At 44.2% G+C, this 19916-nt stretch overlaps 1 protein-coding gene across 1 annotated transcript; it reads left to right on the plus strand.

Annotated features, from left to right (window-relative positions):
• Positions 1-6812: 6812 nt before the first annotated feature.
• Positions 6813-11325, plus strand: b3gnt7 (UDP-GlcNAc:betaGal beta-1,3-N-acetylglucosaminyltransferase 7). Its single transcript, XM_084547505.1, has 2 exons — positions 6813-7030; positions 8393-11325. The coding sequence occupies exon 2, from the start codon at positions 8394-8396 to the stop codon at positions 9645-9647; it is 1254 nt and encodes a 417-aa protein (XP_084403631.1). The 5' UTR covers positions 6813-7030; position 8393; the 3' UTR covers positions 9648-11325.
• The last annotated feature ends 8591 nt before the right edge of the window (positions 11326-19916 follow it).

Raw genomic sequence — 19916 nt, forward strand, 5'->3', positions numbered from 1 at the left:
TTTTCATAACCTGGGTTGGGACAGGTCTGACACACGTGTTTGAGTCTTTGGCTGTTGAGCTCCTGGTGTTCCCTCAGGTGTGCTGCATCAGTGGCTAATTATAAATCAGACCGTGTGACATGTTGACCCTCCAATAAGCCCTTGTCATGGAAGACAGAAAGTAGGAAGAGCAAAGGTGTAACTTAAAATAAAGGGTTACTGACTTAAATTTCAGCCGCTTTGGTTTCAGCATCCCCGGGGTTGTGCATTCTGGCCTACTTTTACACCACTGTGGCCTACTGAACAGATCAGAGCTATCACTGATGATAAGGGTAACATCCAGGCTATGATATGGTAATGCTGCCTTCAAATGGAACTCGCACTGCTTGGAAGTGTAACATGACTCATGAACCTGGATCTTATCGGACGTTTCCACTATTGAGGTTGCCACATGAAGGATGGAGTTAGCTTGGTAAACACAACCTAATATGAAGGCAACATGCACCGATCATATTGAAAAAATGGTCTGCACACTGTGTATGCTCCAAGTGCAATTTATTTATTTATTTTAAACAGGCAACGTTTCGATCCTATGGGATCTTCATCAGGCAACATGCACCGGTCAGCCACAACATTAAATCCACTGACAGGAGGAGTAAATAACATTGACCATCTTGTGACAATACAGTGTCCTCCTGGGAAACCTTTGGACTTGGCATTCATGTGGATGTTACTTAGACATGTACCACCCACCCCCAGTCCATAGCAATGACACTCCTTGATGGCAGCAGCCATCCCCAGCAGGATGCAGCCTGACACAAACACACAAATATGGTTTAGGAACAACTCAAAAAACATGAAAAACAACACAAGGTGTTGACCTGGCCTCCAAATTCACTAGATCCCAAACTGATCAAATATCTGTGGGACGCACTGGACAAGCCTGACCCACAGAGGTCCCTCCCCTCAACCCAAAGGACCCAGAGCCCCCCACTAACAACATTCTGTTGCCAGACACCACAGGACACCCTCAGAAGGCACATGTCCATTTTCTGATGAGTCACAACTGTTTTGGAGGCACAGGGGAGACCTACATAATATTAGGAAGGTGGTCATAATGGTATGCCTGACTGGTGTATATCAAGTATGAAAAAACTCTTGATTGCTGAATTTTCTTCCTAAACCGGCTGTATCACAAGTGCCCATTGTCAAAATTAACACCCCACATTACTAGGCAGGATATCACATAAATGGTCAGTTGGCCTCTGATTCAAAGATTAAAGGCTAAAAGTCTTGTTAACTCTTGTATGCCGTACCCCGAGAGATAAGATATTAAGCAATGGACACTGTGGACGCTGCCAGTAAGGAGCAGCACAATGCGAGGAAACAGGCCACACATGACGGCTGACGCACTTGCTGCCAGGTGGCTATGTAACCCTGATCCTGAGCCATGCTGGAACCATCCAGCTGTAACGGCAGCGGAGAGGAAGCTGCTGCTTTCTATCAAAACAAAAAGTGGAGAATGGAACAAAATATGAACGTGCATATATGGAACAAAAACAAAATAGGATTTGGCGACTTTCAGCCAGACCCAGAAGCTCTGATTTACTGTTAATGTTTACGTATATTACATACTAGATCACCTTGAGGATCTGTTTATTTTAAGACTAATAAATTGAGCTTTGTTCTCATTGGACTAGGATAAGCAAGGATGTGTCATCAGGATCACTGGCACTCCTTTGAGACTGTTTATCAGCAGGCAGCCATGTGCACTACTGATAAAAGGTGACGCCAACCAAGAAGAGACATCGTTTGAGTGTCTGTGTCTCCCAAACCTCCTGTTTCCTCTTGTCCAGTCGCTTTGAACAGCTAGATCGAAGTCCACCCCCACAGCTGCACTTTTGTTGTAAGCACTCTAAGCTCTGTCTTTCCATTCAGGCTGTGGTTTGGCCGCTTTGCTATGTACATCATGATCAGGCAAAGACACCAGTCAGTACATATTGACAGAAGCATTCTTGTCAAATGCTTTGTATATTTTCAAAAACACTGTAATGTTAAAGGTCAACGAGGCCGCTCATCAAACAGAGTAAAGATTTAAGCTTATTTGGAATTACACTTTTATATTTTTGACCTTCTCAGGAATGTTCTCACAAATTGTCCATTAACCTTTAGAATGAAAGCTCAGTGTGTACACTGGAACAAATCCCAGTTGTGGGCTAGTATGTTTAGGTGGACACTGGGTTTTGAACAACAAGTGGATAGAAGATTACTCACTGTCACAGATGACAGCTGCATCAGCTAGCCACCTTCCTCTGGAGCTTTTTCTGCAGACACAGAGTCTTTATCTGTGGGTGACACCTGTATTTCTGACAGTCCATTAATCACAGGCTTCGTTGTTTGCTTGATCACCACGTCACATTGAGTTTGCTCAGTGGTTATGCCGTTGAGCCGCTTCCATCATTGCAAGCACTTTTAGCAATTATTTAAAAGTAAAAAGCAAAGATATTGAAGCAACAAGAGCTTGTAAGACACATGTTGGATGACAGACTCCAATGATAAGCGTCATGAAGGTCCCAGATGGAGACAGGAGTCTAGATGCTGGGGGTGGTTGAGCAGATGATGGGGCTGATGGAGACTTTGGTCGAGACACTGGGATGAGGTAGAATTGCAAGGAACTTCAGGCTTATTGGCTCGGAGAACAGGTCAAATGATTGACTGGGGAGGTTGAAAGTGAGAACGAAGTGACGTTGACAGTGTGGGGAAAATAACCAGAAGCCTCATTTCTGTGTTGGCTTAAAAGTGGGTCCTGACACAGCCCAGGTCAGGTAGAAAGGCTAGGAAGTAGAAGATGTAGCATGTATGTGATTGACAAAACATCCAGTTAGTCAAACATTTAAAATTGAAATCACTCCAAACAAACGTTATGTCTCACAGTTTCGTTGAGAATGCTGCGTGGGGAAATACCCACTACTACTGAGGTTCACACCACCTGTCCAATTCCAAGTCAACCCTTTACAATGACAAGTGATATTAAGAAGCTTTTTTGCAAATGAATAGACCATACTGCATGTATTGTACAGTTATGTATTTTCTCTTCAGGTGGTGTTGACTCAGGATGCAAGTCATCTCTTCGTTTTGTGGTAAGGTTAACCACTCATATACTTCCAAAGCATTAGGTAAATCATTAATATAATTAATTTGACAAAATGGGAAGTTGTGCCAGCACTAGTGAAGTCTTACTGGAAACGTTGCTCAGCAAACTCAGCCCAGCAGGAAGAACATGGGTTTTGAAGTAAGACGCTGGCGCTGGTGACCTTATCAGAGTGTGAAAGGTGGCTGATGTTTACCTGCAGCCACAGCAGAAAAGGGCGGTCATAACACAATGTGATCACACCTTCTTTGTTCCATCTGCCTTTTCAGAGTGGAAGATGCTTATTTGACGACTGAGTGGAAAAGAGGGAGTGGGGAAGAAACCCCCTGAAGCCACTTTTTTTGTAAATTCTTTCATGGTGACTGAGGAGCTCGCAGCCATGTCCTCATACCTATTCAAAACGGGGGGTGTTCGGATGCTCGTTCATTCCTGTCTGTCAATTGACAAAAGTCAGACCAAAGGTAATCCTTTCCCAGATCCCTCAGGTGTGTTAAACCCAACAAAGGATTAGCGCAAACTTCCTCTGTGCAAAAAAGTATAGTGGCAGGCTTTTCCATTTCCTCTCAACAGTCTTGTTTTCTTACCACCTCAGATCCCCATCCCTTCAGATCACGTGTCTTTCTAGCGTAAACTACGTCAAGGGATCAAACGGAGCCGTTATCTCCGTTGAAGTGATTGTGACAGAGGTGGCGTTAAAATGTGCAATTTCCCCTGTGGAGAACAACGGTTTTACAACCGTGTTACGCTGAAATTTCTGTAGTTGTAACCCCATTAAATACCTTGGTCTTTGGACTTTGAAAACACTATCTGTGTTGAGATTTGCATGATTCACTCTCTGTAAACTCTGTTAGCGACGCAAATTTCGGCATGAAGGATAATGCCGGAAGTCACATCCTGACAAAGAAAAAAATAAATAAATCATGTCACAATGAGTCACTTCGCTCGCAGAGTGCAGTTTGTCTCATTGGCCCATGCTTCTGTTAGACCCCAGTGACAAACATTGCCTTTTCGGCCAATCAAAGACGAGCGCTGCGGCGTTCACGACCACTTCACTCCTCCATTCACCAGAACTTGCGGAGACCAAATCCGCAGAGAGGAAAGAAAATTTTTTAAAAAAGTCTAAACGGGAAAAAACACCGCCAGCAGGCAACAGGATGCACATGGCCCTGAGAAGGATGGCTGGTTGGATCCAGGAAATGGAGAGAGAAGGAGAGGAAGGAGAGATTTTGGATCGCAGCTGTGTTTCGGATTGAAAAATTCCTGTTTTGAAGCACAGAGCGACATTTTGCTGTCCTTTCCCCCCTTCCCCCTTAGAGCCACAGCTCGCCGCGGCAAGGGTTAACTGCGGCCGCGGTGGTGACAGCTGTGCAATCAGCATTTTCGACTGTCCTTGTTTTGTTTTCACGCTGGAAAGGCATCAAGCGTGAGAATCAGCCCACCGTATTCATAGTCTGTTGGTGATAGCAGATGAATAAGTTCTCAGACTGTATCGCTCAAGAGAAACTTTGATTTGCAGTAACTACTGTATATTCATTCATATTTCATGCAAAGTCAAATGTGGTCTGTAAGGTCCACCTCTGCATGTTGTCTACACAGCAATGTGATAATGTTGACAAGTGCCCACACTTATGTTCTAACGGTCTAAAATACATGTTTACATTTGTTTATCGCTTAAGGGCAAGGAACCATGTATGGTAAAAAAAAAGTAAAATGTCACAAACGTTAACAAAAAAAAAAAAAAAAAAAAAAAAGGCTACTTATGCACTACAATAGCACTCTAGGGTTGAAATTTTGAATTTCCAAGTCTGAATTTCAGTGAGTGCACGGCTGTAAAAGGTCAGTTAGCCAATAAAACAGCTTGCTTAAGGAACAGCTCATTAACACCAGGACCTCTTGCTGATGTCAGTGGCCTGTCAGGAAGTTATATCACTTTAGCAAATCATTGCCGCTCTGTTATTTATTTATTCCTCCTGGAGGTGAATGTTACAGACTCAAAAGCCTATATGGTGAACCTTTAGAAAATGAATTTGAGCAAACACAGTGAATTGACACCCGCTTAAACAAAATAAATAAAGAGCCACGCTGCAAGTCTTGAACTGTGGCCACTGGAGGACCACTAAACGAGACGACAAATGTGTAGCCATCGGCGTATTCGCACTAGTAGTTGTATTGTAAAAATCGTATCAATATATACATGGTTTATGACAACCTGAAGAATACTAGTCTCCTGTTTGTTCAGGTTTTGTCTCCACTGTTTGCCTGTGAAGTGTGTAATACAGCACGACTAATTCAGCCGTTCAGGACAAAAAATACCGGAGCCATTGTGCCATGTTGTTTGGCTTGGAACATGGTGTCGGGGTATCTTTATGAGTCATGTAGTGGTTATGGACGAAAGTAGCAGCAAAGTGTACCGTTTAATTGTGTGTTGGGATTCTGATAGACGATATCTTGGGCGTTTCGTGAGCGTAAAGTAAGGACCTTGACAAATAAGTTCTGATTCTTAAAATAGCCTTTCTTGAGAAATTGCACATTGGGTGAAAAGAACGACAGCGGTGTTCCCTGTAACATAATGAGAGTTTTGTTAAGTAAGACGATAACCTTGTTGTAAAGTCACGTTCAGATCCACCTGAGTACATTTACAATGTCCACGTAGCTACTTTCCCACCTTATCTCCTTGTAGCTCATAATTAAAATTAAATAAATTAAACATTAATAGTCCATACACAGAGCCAGTAAAATACTGCCTTTCAACATTGTCCAAATCAGGATATACAACATAAAGCAATAAGAAAACCATACAAATGCACAACAATTACAGGCATGGTAAGTTTTTAAGCCCGATTTGGGATATGGATTAAATTTGACTGGCCAAGTGTAGGAGATACTTGACCAGAATTGACCAGAATTGTATTCCTGCCACAACAGCCTTAAAAACAACCCTAGTATTGTGAACCACCTTCCTAATACTGTCTAGGTCTCCAGAACAGTTCTGACTCATCAGAGAATAGACATGGGCCTTCTGAGCGTGTCCTGTGGTGTCTGACGACCAAATGTTAGTGGGGGCCTTTGGGTCCTTATGGGTTCAGGGGAGGGACCTCTGTGGATCAGGGTTGTTTCAGTGCATCCGACAGATTGGCTGCTGCCATCAAGGAGTGTCATTGCTATGGAGTGGGGGTGCCTGGTCTGGTCTATGGTACGTGTCTAAGTAACATCCACATGAATGCCAGGTCCAAAAGTTTCCCAGCAGAACATTGGATTGTCACAACATGGTCACTTCTCCTGTCAGTGGTTTTTAATGTTGTGGCTGATCAGTGTATGTTTGACACTTCTTTGCAGAATTCCTGGGCGTTCATGTAAAATTATGTGATTCAAAGACATGGGAAACGGGTCATTTGACTCTAAAGACAATAGGAAGTCAGTGAAAACATTTTATTTTAGATGTAGTCGACTCAGTTTAGTTGGGGGTAGACTAATATCGTCAGACATCCATCACTATATAATGCCTCTTTGCGTATTTCATCAGAATAAATCAAACATTTACTTTGTCTCGTGGGTTCAAGATTGAATATCCTGCTTGTGTTCGTCCATCATTCACGTCCTGCGTGCGTGCGTCTACGTAGCTGCTTGATTCCGCCTTTAAAAGCGGATGCCTGCGCGTAAAGGAGCAGACCCTTCAGCGGCGCACGTCAGAACAGCGCACATCTGCACCGCAGCGCACAGAAGCCTCTCGGCTCTCCGCTCGGTTCTCACAGCCCTCATCGCCCCGACACTGTTCCGATGGAAAGGATTATTTAAGCATCTTGGCGCAAAAGAAGATTGCTCCGCTTTTCTGCTCCCGATCATCAGCCCACTTCATTGGTTCATACCAGTCTCTCAAGCAGTCTAAAGCTAAGAGAAAACGTAAGTGGCATCTTTTGTCTGTTTTCCTTTTTTTTTTTTAACATATTGGATTATTTATTTTTCTGACAGTATAATTAGAAACTATATTAGAGGACATCCTTTCAAAACGTTAAATTAAAAAAAAGGTTTAAAGTTACCAATTAAGAGTTGAATTTAAGGAATGTTTGGAAGGCTAAAAGTTCGTTTAAAGAGCTTCTTTAAGGAAAAACTAAAACAGTAAACAGACATAAACTAAGGGCAAATCATTCAGATTTCATCCCAAATTTCAGTTTGCTTCTGTGGCTCTTATAAGAGGATGGAGCTGAAACACTGAGCGGGATTTTTATCATCTAAATTTTATTATTACGCATCAAGCAACATTTCTGCTTCGCGGTGTCATTTGGGAACTTCCACTATCGAAAAGTGCACCTGCCTCTAATTTGAACACTGAACGTCCTTAAGATCACTGTTTTTATGTTGGCCCGTTTCCAGAATTGACCACGGATTACTTATAGTTTCCAGGTTAAAAAAAAAAAAAATATCACTCTTTCAAAGGTAGAGACGGGGGCCCCACATGGGAGTGTCTCAGGGGGTCGTGAATGTAACGAGCCCTGGCATGACTTGATGGAAATGTGAGAATCTGAGGCGCATTCCACGTGTTCTTGTAGGAGACACTTAACCCGGTTTAAAAGAGTCTTCTGATGAGTCCTATTTTAAATTGCTGTGATTCTATAAAACAAAACAAAACAAAACAAAAAACTAAGGAAACATGTCTCTTTTATAGATGTAAATTGATTTAAATCAAATAGAGGGAACATTTACATTTTAGAGGCTGCGTTGTGTTGTCTTTGTATGTGACACACTGAAAAGAGTGTGTTTACTGTAATCAGCCCTGATGACAACATGTCCTTAGGCAATCTTTTTGTTAGCAGTTCATACATGAAACAGCAAAAACACCTCGACAACGCATGTTATCACGTGGGACTCTGTTATGGCGACAGTTTGTCCTTTGCATCAATGTCTTTACAGACAGCAGAGGTTTCAATTTGGGTGCTTTAATCATGTAAATGCATTACTTTTGTGCATTTTTGGCTTTTATATTTAACTTAAGGCAATTGTTTTTAATCTTAGACCTATCACAGCTGTAATGGAAACACAGAAAGCAAGTCAAACTCGAGTAAATTCTTGAGTTATTGCTTGTAATGCATGCAAGTTCTGACCATTGTTTGCTCTCAAAGTGCTGTACACTGTATGGATATGAACTCAATCACAATAATGCATCATGATATAAATTCAAACCAGCACTTCCGTTTCACTTATTAAAAGACCTTAGATAATTTAATCCTGTCTGACTGGCTTCCTGTGATCACTGCCTTTCCCCAGAATGAAGAGCAGAGATCGCTGGAGGGTGTTGAAGAGTGTGAGCGTCATGTTTTTCCTGGCCGTGGTGGCGCTGACTGTTGTCCAGCGAGGGAACATCGGTACGGGGGCTCCCTTTGAACTCGAGAGGCAGGCGCGCATGCATGCCGAGCAGGGAGGGGAGCCCGGAGCTGATCTGGAGGAGAAAACTGACTCGCACCCGAGGATAAAAAGCTTCTGGAAGACTGGCAAACTCCAGCCGCGGCCTAAACCTCAGGCCGCCACGCCGGAGCCCCGAACCCACGAGAACAGCGTCCCCAGAAATTGGGATGTAACGAGCTCAAACTGCAGCGCCAACCTCAACTTGTCAAGCCAGGCCTGGTTCAAGGGCCTGGAGAGCAATTTCAAGCAGTTCATGCTGTATCGACACTGCCGCTATTTTCCCATGAACCTCAACCACCCAGAGAAGTGCGCAGGGGAGATAGATTTGCTCATGGTAATTAAATCGGTGGCCACCCAGCATGACCGCAGGGAGGTCATTCGAAAAACCTGGGGCAAAGAGCAGGTGCTGGATGGCAAGAGAATAAAGACCCTCTTCCTTCTTGGTAAGCCCTCCAATGAAGCGGAAAGAGCGAACCACCAGAAACTCGTGGAGTACGAAGACTACATCTACGGGGATATTCTCCAGTGGGACTTCCTAGATAGCTTCTTCAACCTGACGCTCAAGGAGACCCACTTCCTCAAGTGGTTCCACACATATTGCCCCGGCGTGCGCTACGTCTTCAAGGGGGACGATGACGTGTTTGTCAACGTGCAGAACATTTTTGAGTTCCTAGAAAGCAAAACCCATGAGAAGAACCTGTTTGTGGGGGATGTGATTTTCAAAGCTAGGCCCATCCGTAGAAAGGACAACAAATACTACATCCCCCAGGCTTTGTACAATAAGACGCAGTACCCTCCTTATGCAGGTGGAGGGGGGTTTCTGATGGACGGACCCTTGGTGAGGAGGCTCTACTGGGCCGCAGACACCCTGGAGCTCTACCCCATTGACGACGTCTTCCTGGGCATGTGTTTAGAGGTGCTTCAGGTCACTCCTATAAAACACGACGCCTTTAAGACGTTTGGCTTGGTTAAAAACAAAAACAGCAAGTTGAACCGAGAACCTTGCTTCTTTAGGAGCATGATTGTCGTGCACAAGCTGCTCCCGCCAGACCTCATGCACATGTGGAATCTGGTCAACGGCGACCTGGTCTGCGCGCGGAAAGTCAAGATCCTATAGCTAACGCCAGCGCCAAGAAACTGAGCTTTACCTCAAAGGCAAACTTCTCAGTAAGCTCTCCTTTATGTGGAGAGGGGAGCAGGACACGTTTTGAATTTGCTGCGCCTGAGCTGTTTCGCAGTTTTCGGAAAAAGCTTCCTCAAAAGTCAAGTGAATTATACAGAAACTTTACAGTTATGTATTTATATTTTGAAGGACTCACTGCGCACAGATTCAGAGACAGCAGCCAGGTAGAGCTGCAGTATTGATGGGCACACTACGGAAGATAGTTGCTTATTTTCTTTTAGGGGTAGATATACACCCTCCTGAACAACACCATGAACTCAGTGACCTGTGACCACATATCGTTAGCCTCAGTCATTTTTTGGCCCCTGTTACAATATCAATAAAAAATGTGCTTGCTAAAAATTAAACATTAAAATACGACGTAGGCAACTACGCTATGAGGCTAACGATATGCAATGATCCATTAATGTGAATACACATCAAACATGTCGCGGCAAACTTTTTGTGGTCGACAAAATCATCGGCGTGTTTGATTTGCCGCGCTTTCTGGCCGATCGGAGGGTAAATGTTTGGTTTAGATTAAATGCCAATTAGCATCAGTAGGTGCGACACAGTTTTGGGTTTGGAAAGCCGCTGCCCATGCTGCACAGCGTGTAGCTATAGCCAGCCGTTTGGAAGTGTTACACACTGCTGTCACTTGGACCAGTGTGTTGCGTTGGATACAAATGGCTTCAAGTCCAAGAAAGGAACGCCTGTCTCTACCTCAGTGAGTCTGCCAAAAAACTTTTATCATTGGTCACCTTTTGTGTGCTACCATGTTTTTTTTTTTTTTTTTTTCAGATGCAGCACATGTACCTAAAGTAATCACTCTTTGAATTGTAGAGGTCTTTTGCACTCACTGTTTCCGAATGTGACCCACTTGATCTGGACGTCTACCGCATTGTACACCACTGGAAAAATGTGCTGATATACTTGACGTGAAAATTAGGGGGTTTACAATGACACTGTGAACAAAATCTTTTGTTGGTACGAGCACATGTTAATTTAATCGCCCTCGATGAAAGGGGGGCGAACGTGGGATTTGTTCTTGCATTTAATTTAACGCAACGGGGCGAACATATATATGGGACGCCGGATGATCGTCGAGACGAAAATTGTGGCTGTAGAGGGTGGTGATCATGTCTAGATGATGTAAATATATGTAAAGGGAAGGAAATCAACATGTACATAGGATGTCATTTGTAAATAAATGCCTTGACAATACAGCCGTCTCCGTAAATCTGTCCTAGATCAGCGGTTTTTGTGTTCAGGCCTTATCGGCGTCCAACATCTGTGTGTGAAAATCTGCATCGGGTCAAGCGACAATGGCGTTCGGTGCTGACATGTGAGTATCAGTTACACAACTAAACAATAAAGAAAACACATATGTTCAACGGACAGTCAAGCAATAATGGTGCAGTCCAAACAATATACTGTATGAGGTGTTCTTTTTTTATCAGTACGATTTCATAAATAGCATCTGTATGTGATATGTTGACAATGAATTTCCACTTGCATTAGTCACGTCTGAAATATATAAGATTGATAGTACAAAACAGGAAACGGAGAAATGTTTGTTTTCAGAAAGCAGCGGCACATGCTCCTGATTGGTGTGACATTTCACACCGTTCCTCTAAAGTGTCCCTTTTATAGACTGATACGACCAGTTGAAGAGCAGAGACGCCGTTTGTGCGCTTTAAGTTGCCCCCGAAATGACAAAACACAGAAACTGGATCTCCTCTGCATTGTGTTTCTGGAGGGCATATTCACCGACACAGGAGCACAGCTTAAAGTTTATCTTGTTAGACTGGCCCCTTTGTTAAGCACAATGTAGAAGGGAAACCAGATGTGAAGTTGAACCTGTGAAGCAAATGAACCAAATTATCTCCATTGTGGGATCATTGTAACATTTATTGGTGCCGTTTATTGAACATGATCCGATAAAGGATGTACCTATCAGACTGTAAAAGTCTCGACGGAGGTCTAACATGACAAACCAGAGTAAGCCAACATGGCATAAAATCTTTTTCTGGCAGCTTTAAGCTCATTAGTTTACAGGGATCTGATACAGGCTGTAAACCCAGGTTGATAATGCTGGAAGTCGTGTTCCAGGGAAGAGGCAACTCTGTCTAATTATAGTACTGACTCACTGCTCTTCAGGAATTTTTTTTTATTTCACTTACTGTAAGCAGTAATATAATTATACACCAATCAGTCACAACATTAAAACCACTGAAAGGAGAAGTGAATAGCACTGACCATCTTGTGACAATTCAATGTTCTGCTGGGAAAATTTTGGACCTGGCATTCACGTGGATGTTACTTAGACATGTAGCACCCACCTAGACCAGACCAGGCACCCCCACCCCATAGCAATGACACTCCTTGATGGCAGCAGACATCCCCAGGCACATTCACAAAAACGGTTTAGGAACAACTCAAAAAACACGAAAAACAGCACAAGGTGTTGACCTGGCCTCCAAATTCACTATATCCCAAAGTGATCAAGTATCTGTGGGACTCACTGGAACAAGCCTGATCCACAGAGGCCCCTCTCCTCAATTCATAAGGACCCAAAGGTCCCCACAGGACACCCTCAGAAGGCCCATATCCATTCTCTGGTGAGTCACAAGTGTTTTGGAGGCACAAGGTAGACCTATGCAATATTAGGAAGGTGGTCGTAATGTTATGCCTGATTGGGGTATACAAGTCAAGGAAAGTTGCCACATATCATAAATTAGTGGTTTTAAAATATATGCATTGCAAAATATTCAGTGCAGCTGATTAATGTCCAATGACTTCAGGAGTTATCAGTCTTCTATCAGTAATTCAATTTTACCTTGGAGGATTGGTTGTAAAAAAAAGACTAGAGCAATTCCACTGTAATCACATTAGGACACATTGAGTTTTATGGTAGGAAGTAATAGTTTTAATGGCTCTTGTTAGGGTGTGAACTGTATGTGTATATGTGTGTTACAGTTACCCCATAAAAAAAAAAAAATACAATGGATCCTTGCCTCGTCTTCTTCCTCACACCTGTGGTTGTTAAAGCGGAGTGGAATTTAAAGACAAAACAGAACGATGCGGTATTAAAGAAGTTTCATTTTCAGGAGATAAAGTTGCCGCTCTGCCCTCTGAATGTTTCCCAGCTCAGGTGACGGGAAACCTCCCCGGCCGAGAGAGTCAATTCATCAAAATGCACCGTAATCTACTGTAAAGTTCCCACTTTAGTGACGATACGTGACTGCATGCTAGGACACAGCCACCTTTATAACCCGCCTGCGGACCAGGAGCTTCATATTTGCCGAAGCTAATTGGAGGAAGCCTTTGATGTCAGCTCGGTCAGTGGGTCAGCCGGGCGGGGATGCAAGCTTTCACACTAGCCCTCTATTTTCTTCAAAGGCCTCTTCAGTGCCAGCACTGGTCCGGTTAACGGCGGGAATGTCATTGCCCGGGCTAAAATTAAAAAGGACATTCCTCAACCCGCAGGCTGCAGAGAGGCCGTCCGTGCCTGCATCAAAATTTAGTGGTGATGTGGAGAAAAACAGACGCTCAATGATAAATTTACAAAACTTACAAATGCATAAAAATGTGAATCTTATAATATTCATTATGTATAATAAGGAAATTTCCCCATAAAAGTGTTATGCTGAATTATGCTCACTTAAATTTTTGTGTCTTTTTTTTTGTGTCTATCGATTGTGATTGTCTTTTTTTGGCTACTTTGTGCACTTTTTAAATTGCCCCTTGGGGCCAAATAAAAGTGATTTGATTAGTTTGACCTGAATCGAATTGAATACTAAATTCAGTGCTATCACCATTTGACAATTAAAAGCAGTTAGCAGAGAAGACCTGTAAAAAACGAAAATGCAGCTAGCTTAGCTTAGCACAAAGACTGGAAATTGTTGATACAATTGTGGAAATTGGAATACAATTGTGGAGGAGTGTGGGACTGTGTGGTTGTGCCAAATAATCAAAAAAAAAACACACAAAACTAGGCCTATACTGAGGCTACACTTGAAACAAAATGCAAAAGTGGCACCAACCCTAAAACCTAGTGTTTATATAGAAGGAAGTGCTACATGATTGAAAAAAATGTATAGAGTACTCCAAAACTTAACTAGTCACACTTACTCCACAAACCTACAGTCTTAAACTACAAAGTTTGCTAAATGAGGTACAGAACACAGAACACGAAACCAACAGTGCATGCAGGCAGAGAATAGAGAATGATCACTGCAAGCACGGTCCTTTTATACTGGAACCTGGGATGATTGGCCAGCTGCAATCCACAGGTGTAGGCTAATCGGGTTGATTTTAACTGAGAGGAGTGAGGAGGAGGAGGGGAAGAGGGGAACAGGAGGGAAAACACACATACACAAACAATTCTGCCCCCTGACCCTGCCTGTCACCTGTCCTGTACAAGAAGGGCCAAAGTCGTCTCCACCTGCTTAGACGACTGAGGTCCTTTGGAGTGTGCAGGTCACTGCTCAGGACTTTCTATGACTCTGTGGTGGCTTCTGCCATCCTGTATGCAGTGGTCTGCTGGAGCAGTGGGAGCTCAGAGAGGGACAGGAAGAGACTGAACAAACTGGTCAGACGGGCCGGCTCTGTCCTGGACTGCTCTCTGGACTCCATCGAGGAGGTGGGTGAGAGGAGAATGTTAGCCAAGCTGACATCAATCATGGACAACCCCTCTCACCCACTGCATCAGACCGTTTCAGACCTAAGCAGCTCCTTCAGCAGCAGACTGCTGCATCCACGCTGCAAGAAGGAACGCTACCGCAGGTCCTTCATCCCAGCTGCCATCAGGCTGTACAACACCAGTCTGAGTAAATAGTAACTTTTTTTCACGAATAAATAAATCTGCTCTTTTGCACTGCCTTTTTGCACAAAACCACTACCTCACCATCTCATAGTTTAAGCAATTATTTATTTGTAGAGTTTTTATTCCACTGTTGGCAAACTGTACATACAGAATGTCTTTATATTTCTAGTTTTTTTTTCTATATATATTTTTCAGAGCATTGTTACTTTGTATATATTTTTTCAAATGTGTATTGTGTTGTTTTGGTAACTCTTTTTTTAACCATGTCGAAGTCGTCATTGTTTTCTGTATATATATTTGCCAAATTCCGTGCTACTGCGACAAGGAAATTTCCCATACGTGGGATTAATAAACATATCTTATCTTATCTTATCTTATCTTATCTTAGATTAACAGGAATCATTTGGGTGTTCCATAGAAAAAATAGTGCCTGCATCAGCCTGGAAAGAGATGATCTAACTTCCAATACTAACTGTGTAACTTTACGAACATAAAAGTCTGTTTTTTATTTCTCTGGGAACTCAGATCAAATGCAAAATCATGCAAATAGGAATACTGTACAGCAGACATCAGACTCTATGTCAATTTACAGTAGCATGTCAACATTTGCAGTCCAAGCCTTTTGATCTAACCCCACAGACTGGAATTGATCAGAGTGTTTGTATTCAAGAGAAGAAATTGCAGGCAATGGATGAAGCCCAGCACAATGTGTTCACCATTACGAAGATCCAGGAAATGAAAAGACCACTCAGCAGAAGGACACTGTTGTTGAAAGAAAGGACGTGACATTGTGACTTTGTACAAGTACTACGCGCAAAAGGAAACCATGTAAATGAGAATGGCAATAACCTTCTGTGAAGGAAAACTAAGTTGGACTGGCCATTAAATAAACAAATAAGCTTCCGTGTTAAATGTCAGTATGCTGAAAATATATGTAAGTACTTTTCATACATGCTTCTGGGATTTGGACACCTCAGTTTTGGCCTGGATGCAGGATAAAAATGATACGGCAGCAATGAAATAGAGCTGAGCCGAAAACAGAGATCAGAGGTGAACTGAAAAGAAAGCACACGGGTCATTTTAGACGGCTGACATAACGCCACACTGAAAAGTTAGCATGACCTGTGTCAGTGTTCGGGGCGGGGCGGCGACAAATCTCTAAATGGAGGTATTCAGCAGTCCCATCATCAGTGCCTCCTGCCTAGGCACCTTCAGGAACAAAGGCGCCCGTTCAGCCAGCGGAGCCGCCGGATGACAGCGTGCTGCTGTCCCCCATCTGCTGGTGTCGCTGACAAGAGTGACCCGCACAAGATCAGGGTCAGAGTTAATCAAGTCACAGTCTTTTTCAGCAGCGACAGATCTCGAAGCAGAATGCAGGCACCTACACCGATCAGGCGTAACATTATGACCACCTTTCTAATATTGTGTAGGTCTCCCTTGTGCATCCAAAACAGTTGTGACTCATCAGAGAATGGACATGGGTCTTCTGAGGGTGTCCTGTGGTGGCCTATGGGTTGAGGGGAGGGGCCTCTGTGGATCAGCAAATACTTGATCAGTTTGGGATCTAGTGAGTTTGGAGGCCAGGTCAACACCTTGTGCTGTTTTTAATTTTTTTAAATTTGTTTTTTTTGAGTTCTTGATTTTGTGTGCCTCCTGCTGGGGATGGCTGCTGCCATCAAGGAGTGTCATTGCTATAGGGTGGAGGTGTCTGGTCTGAGTAACATCCACATGAATGAATGCCAGGTCCACTAAATTCACAGAAGAACATTGTATTGTCAAAATGTTATTTACAGGAACAAGCCTGGGGACGTATTCCTAAAGATTCTTAGCACATAAAGTTGCTCCTAGTGGCCAAATTCTAAGAAACTTCTTAGAATCATGCTGTTTTCTAAGAATTTCCCCTCAAAGTTAAGAGTAGATCCTGGTAAAGATAAAAGGTATTGCGAAAGAATCTTAGCTCTTAAGAGAGCTCCTAAGGTGAGATCTGTTAAGAGCAGGGAGGAGGACTTTTAAGAGGCTTAGGAGTTTCTTAAGCAGAGGAGAAAATGTCAGAAAAGGAGGCATTTATCCGTTGTTCTATATTCTATATTTTCCCATGCCTGCTTCTTGGGTTGTAGTGTGACATTGGGGCCAAATCTACGTCTCAAAACACTTTTATTCTCATTGACCAACTGAGCCAGAAGCAATCACTGTTCCTCTGTCCAGTTGGGTTTCCTACTTCTTTTCTTTTCCATTGCTTGTGGAAGATTTGAACGCCAACCAACAACCAGCATGGTAAATGAATGTAAGCAAATAAATATAACAGCATGTGAATACTGTGCAAGTGGGCCTGAGTTTAATCACACAATTTGTTGGATAATTTTTAAGTACAGCTTACCAGCTTATTTAACAGATTTTCTTTTTATGTAAAATATTATTTATAGAGATTAGATTCTGTGATTAAGTCTACTGATTTGACAGTCCATTCTATGCCCATTATCACCCAAAGTGTATTTGTATCTTTAGCTTTTAGGATCAACCAATCACACCTTTTGAAATGATGACTCATACCCAGCAACGGGGTCAATCACACCTCCTCACTAAGGTAAAGAGTTTCTGTCCATTCCTTGCTCAGAGTTCTCTGAGAATGTTCTGGAATCACTCCTAACCCTCTATGGCATACTGTTGCCCTCAGGCAACAAATCATATTTCTGGCCCTGACACTACCCCATTAAATATTTTTTTCATTTTTTTCCCCATAAAATCACCAGATAAGGACTGCTCCATGGGGGTGGAGCAGTCCTTTCAGGAAGCAAAGCCACATGAGGCAGAGTGCCAGCAAACGGTAAGATAAACTTACCACACTTCAAAGTGAAATAACTTGGTTGAAAAAAATATGTGAATGTGCATGAATATGTAGAAAAGCGTATTTGATTGTCTATATTTGTTTTTTGTTTTTATTTATATACTAAAACTGTGTTTTTTCATTCGTTGACCCAGGGCAACATCATGCAGTTGTAGCACCTTTGTTAGGGCAATATCATACTAATGGATTTATACGTCCTGAGATAGATAATTAGCACCATACTCAATGTATTTGCTGCACTCTCTACTATTGCTTGTAGGAAATGGATCCAAGGACATTTTATGGTCAGAAGCAGGAAAAAGTTAGGGTCATTCCATCCGACAGTGAGGACAGTGAGCTTGAGGAGGACAGTGAGGAAGAGTGGACCCCAGAATCAGGTTTGAGAGCCAGTTAGTAGGTCAGGGGCCAGTCAGTAAAGTAACATATATAATGAGTTTGTGTATGTCTGTGTGTGTGTGCTTGTATGTGCAATACATGTTTCCCAATGCATGTGTATGCTTTTGTGTGTGCCTTTTGTGTACATGTACATTTGTATGTGTATGCATTTGTGGGTGAAGAAAGGCATATGATCAATTCAAATGTTCAAATGTCAAATGTGCTTCCTGCTTTTTTCAAGGAGATGGTCTGGCTGCTGAGCCTGTTACTGAATCTGATAGTGAAGATGAGGAGGACAGTCACAGTGAGCGGGAAAGTGACAATGATGAGGATGACGTCCGCTCACTCCGGTGGAGAACAGTACACAGTGCCAACTCTCTTGATTATCCTGAATGGCAGGGCAGCCTCCCGACATCAGATGATGTCTTACCCCCCATTGAGTACTTCAGGATGTTTTTTACTGATGACATTTTAGAGGCAGCTGTTGAGCAGGCAATAGGCTACAGATTATATGTATTGTTATGTTATAATGTATTGTTCTCATGTACATTCAAGCCATTTATTGTCTGTTAAACTGTTTCTTTGAATAAAACTTGTTCTAATGTATCTCTTGCTTGCTTATTCTCATTCCATGTAGTAGTGAAAACCTTGGTGTTATATATCACACAGGCTTCGCCCTCTACTGGACTCTATGGGTATAACCCTCCTCCGTCAGTGACGAGGAGAAGCGGGAGGATGAGGAGGACGCCATGGAGGAGGAGGACGCCGCTCCGACATACACCACCACCATACCTGATGAAGCATCGCCGACCGGGCCCGCTTCAGCCTTCGTTGCCGGCCCGCTGACACGAGGAGACGAGGACGAAGAGCTCTCCCTATCTGACACCTCGGCTGTCTTTGGCGCCGCTTCAATCACGCTAGACTTCCCTAAGGTCATGACTAGAGCAGCGGAGTGTGTCGGGCTCCCCCTGCCCCCGCCGCTGCCTCCGAAACCAGTGAGCTGTCTCCGCCAAGGGTTTTACGGCCCGGCTCAACCACCCCGACCCGTGTTCGTCTCCCCTGCGCTTCCTGACATCTGGCAATGTGTCAAGGCGTCATGGCAGGAGCCGCTTAAGACCAAGGCAACGGTCGTGGGTATGGCTCCCTTCTTGCGTGTGCAGGGCGAGACGGAGACTGTGTTCCCCGGTGTGCCCCTGCTCGAAGAGGCTCTCGCTGCGCTCATTTTCCCGCACTCAGCCGGCTGGTCAGGGAATAGGAAGCCACTACCACCGCTGCCACAGGATAAAGACACCCTGGAATATTTTGGTAAAATATTCCAGCTGGGCGCGCAGCTGGCCGCAGCAGCAAACAATTTGGGTGTGCTGGGCGTTGTGACTGCGACTTCACTCCAGCAAGACGCCCCCCCTTCCCCTGACACGGTGGAATATCTCGGCCGTGCCATCGGTCAGATTAACAACCTCATACAGGGGGTCGCTACCACCGCTGGACGCGTGATGTCCCTGTCCATCGTCGGCTCACGCCACGTCTGGCTGGGCCTCACCGCCCTCCCCAGAAGGGAACGAGAGGATCTTCTGGCTGCACCAGTCTCGACAGAGGCTGGAGGAGGAAAAAGCGCAGCTGAGCCGCCATTTACCGCTCGCCGCCGCCGCCAAGCAGAGGGCAGAGGACAAACTGCCTCACCGTAACGCGATGGCAAGGAGGAAAGAGCGACGCCAGCGGAAAAGCTTCCCCACGGCGACCCCCTCGGCAGACACACGGCCGGCCTCGCCGGGCGCACCACAGCAACGCGGCCCCGGCCAGTGTAGCTTTCGCTGCGCCGTCCGACGGGCTGCCGGTAACATGTGCTCCACTGTTACACCCCCGCAGGGGGCCTTGTACTCGGTGCCCCTCGGTCGCGGTTACACAAGCACACTCTTACAACACACCCTCTGCCTCCCCCGTTGTGAGAGACTCGGCAGAGCGGAGCGCTGTTGTCTCTTTCAACCGGAAACGGTCTGCCGTTGTCCCCCCATATGAGCGCTACAACCGCCGGCGATGCATGAGAAATTATCGCTCCCCACTGGTTGTAGCGACCACACAGTTAGCCTCACGTGTTGCCAGCCTACACTGTGTTACTCCCTCGGTCGGGCTGGCACAGCGTGCTCACGGGCTGAGGAGTGATGATTGTCAATGCCAA

Source organism: Chelon labrosus (genome assembly GCF_963514085.1).
Source record: "Chelon labrosus genome assembly, chromosome: 7".
In the NCBI taxonomy this organism is placed as follows: Eukaryota; Metazoa; Chordata; class Actinopteri; order Mugiliformes; family Mugilidae; genus Chelon; species Chelon labrosus.

Bases quoted from the DNA above. Each gene is read 5' to 3' on its own strand.
- b3gnt7 (XM_084547505.1), top strand. From the start codon at position 8,394: ATGAAGAGCAGAGATCGCTGGAGGGTGTTGAAGAGTGTGAGCGTCATG.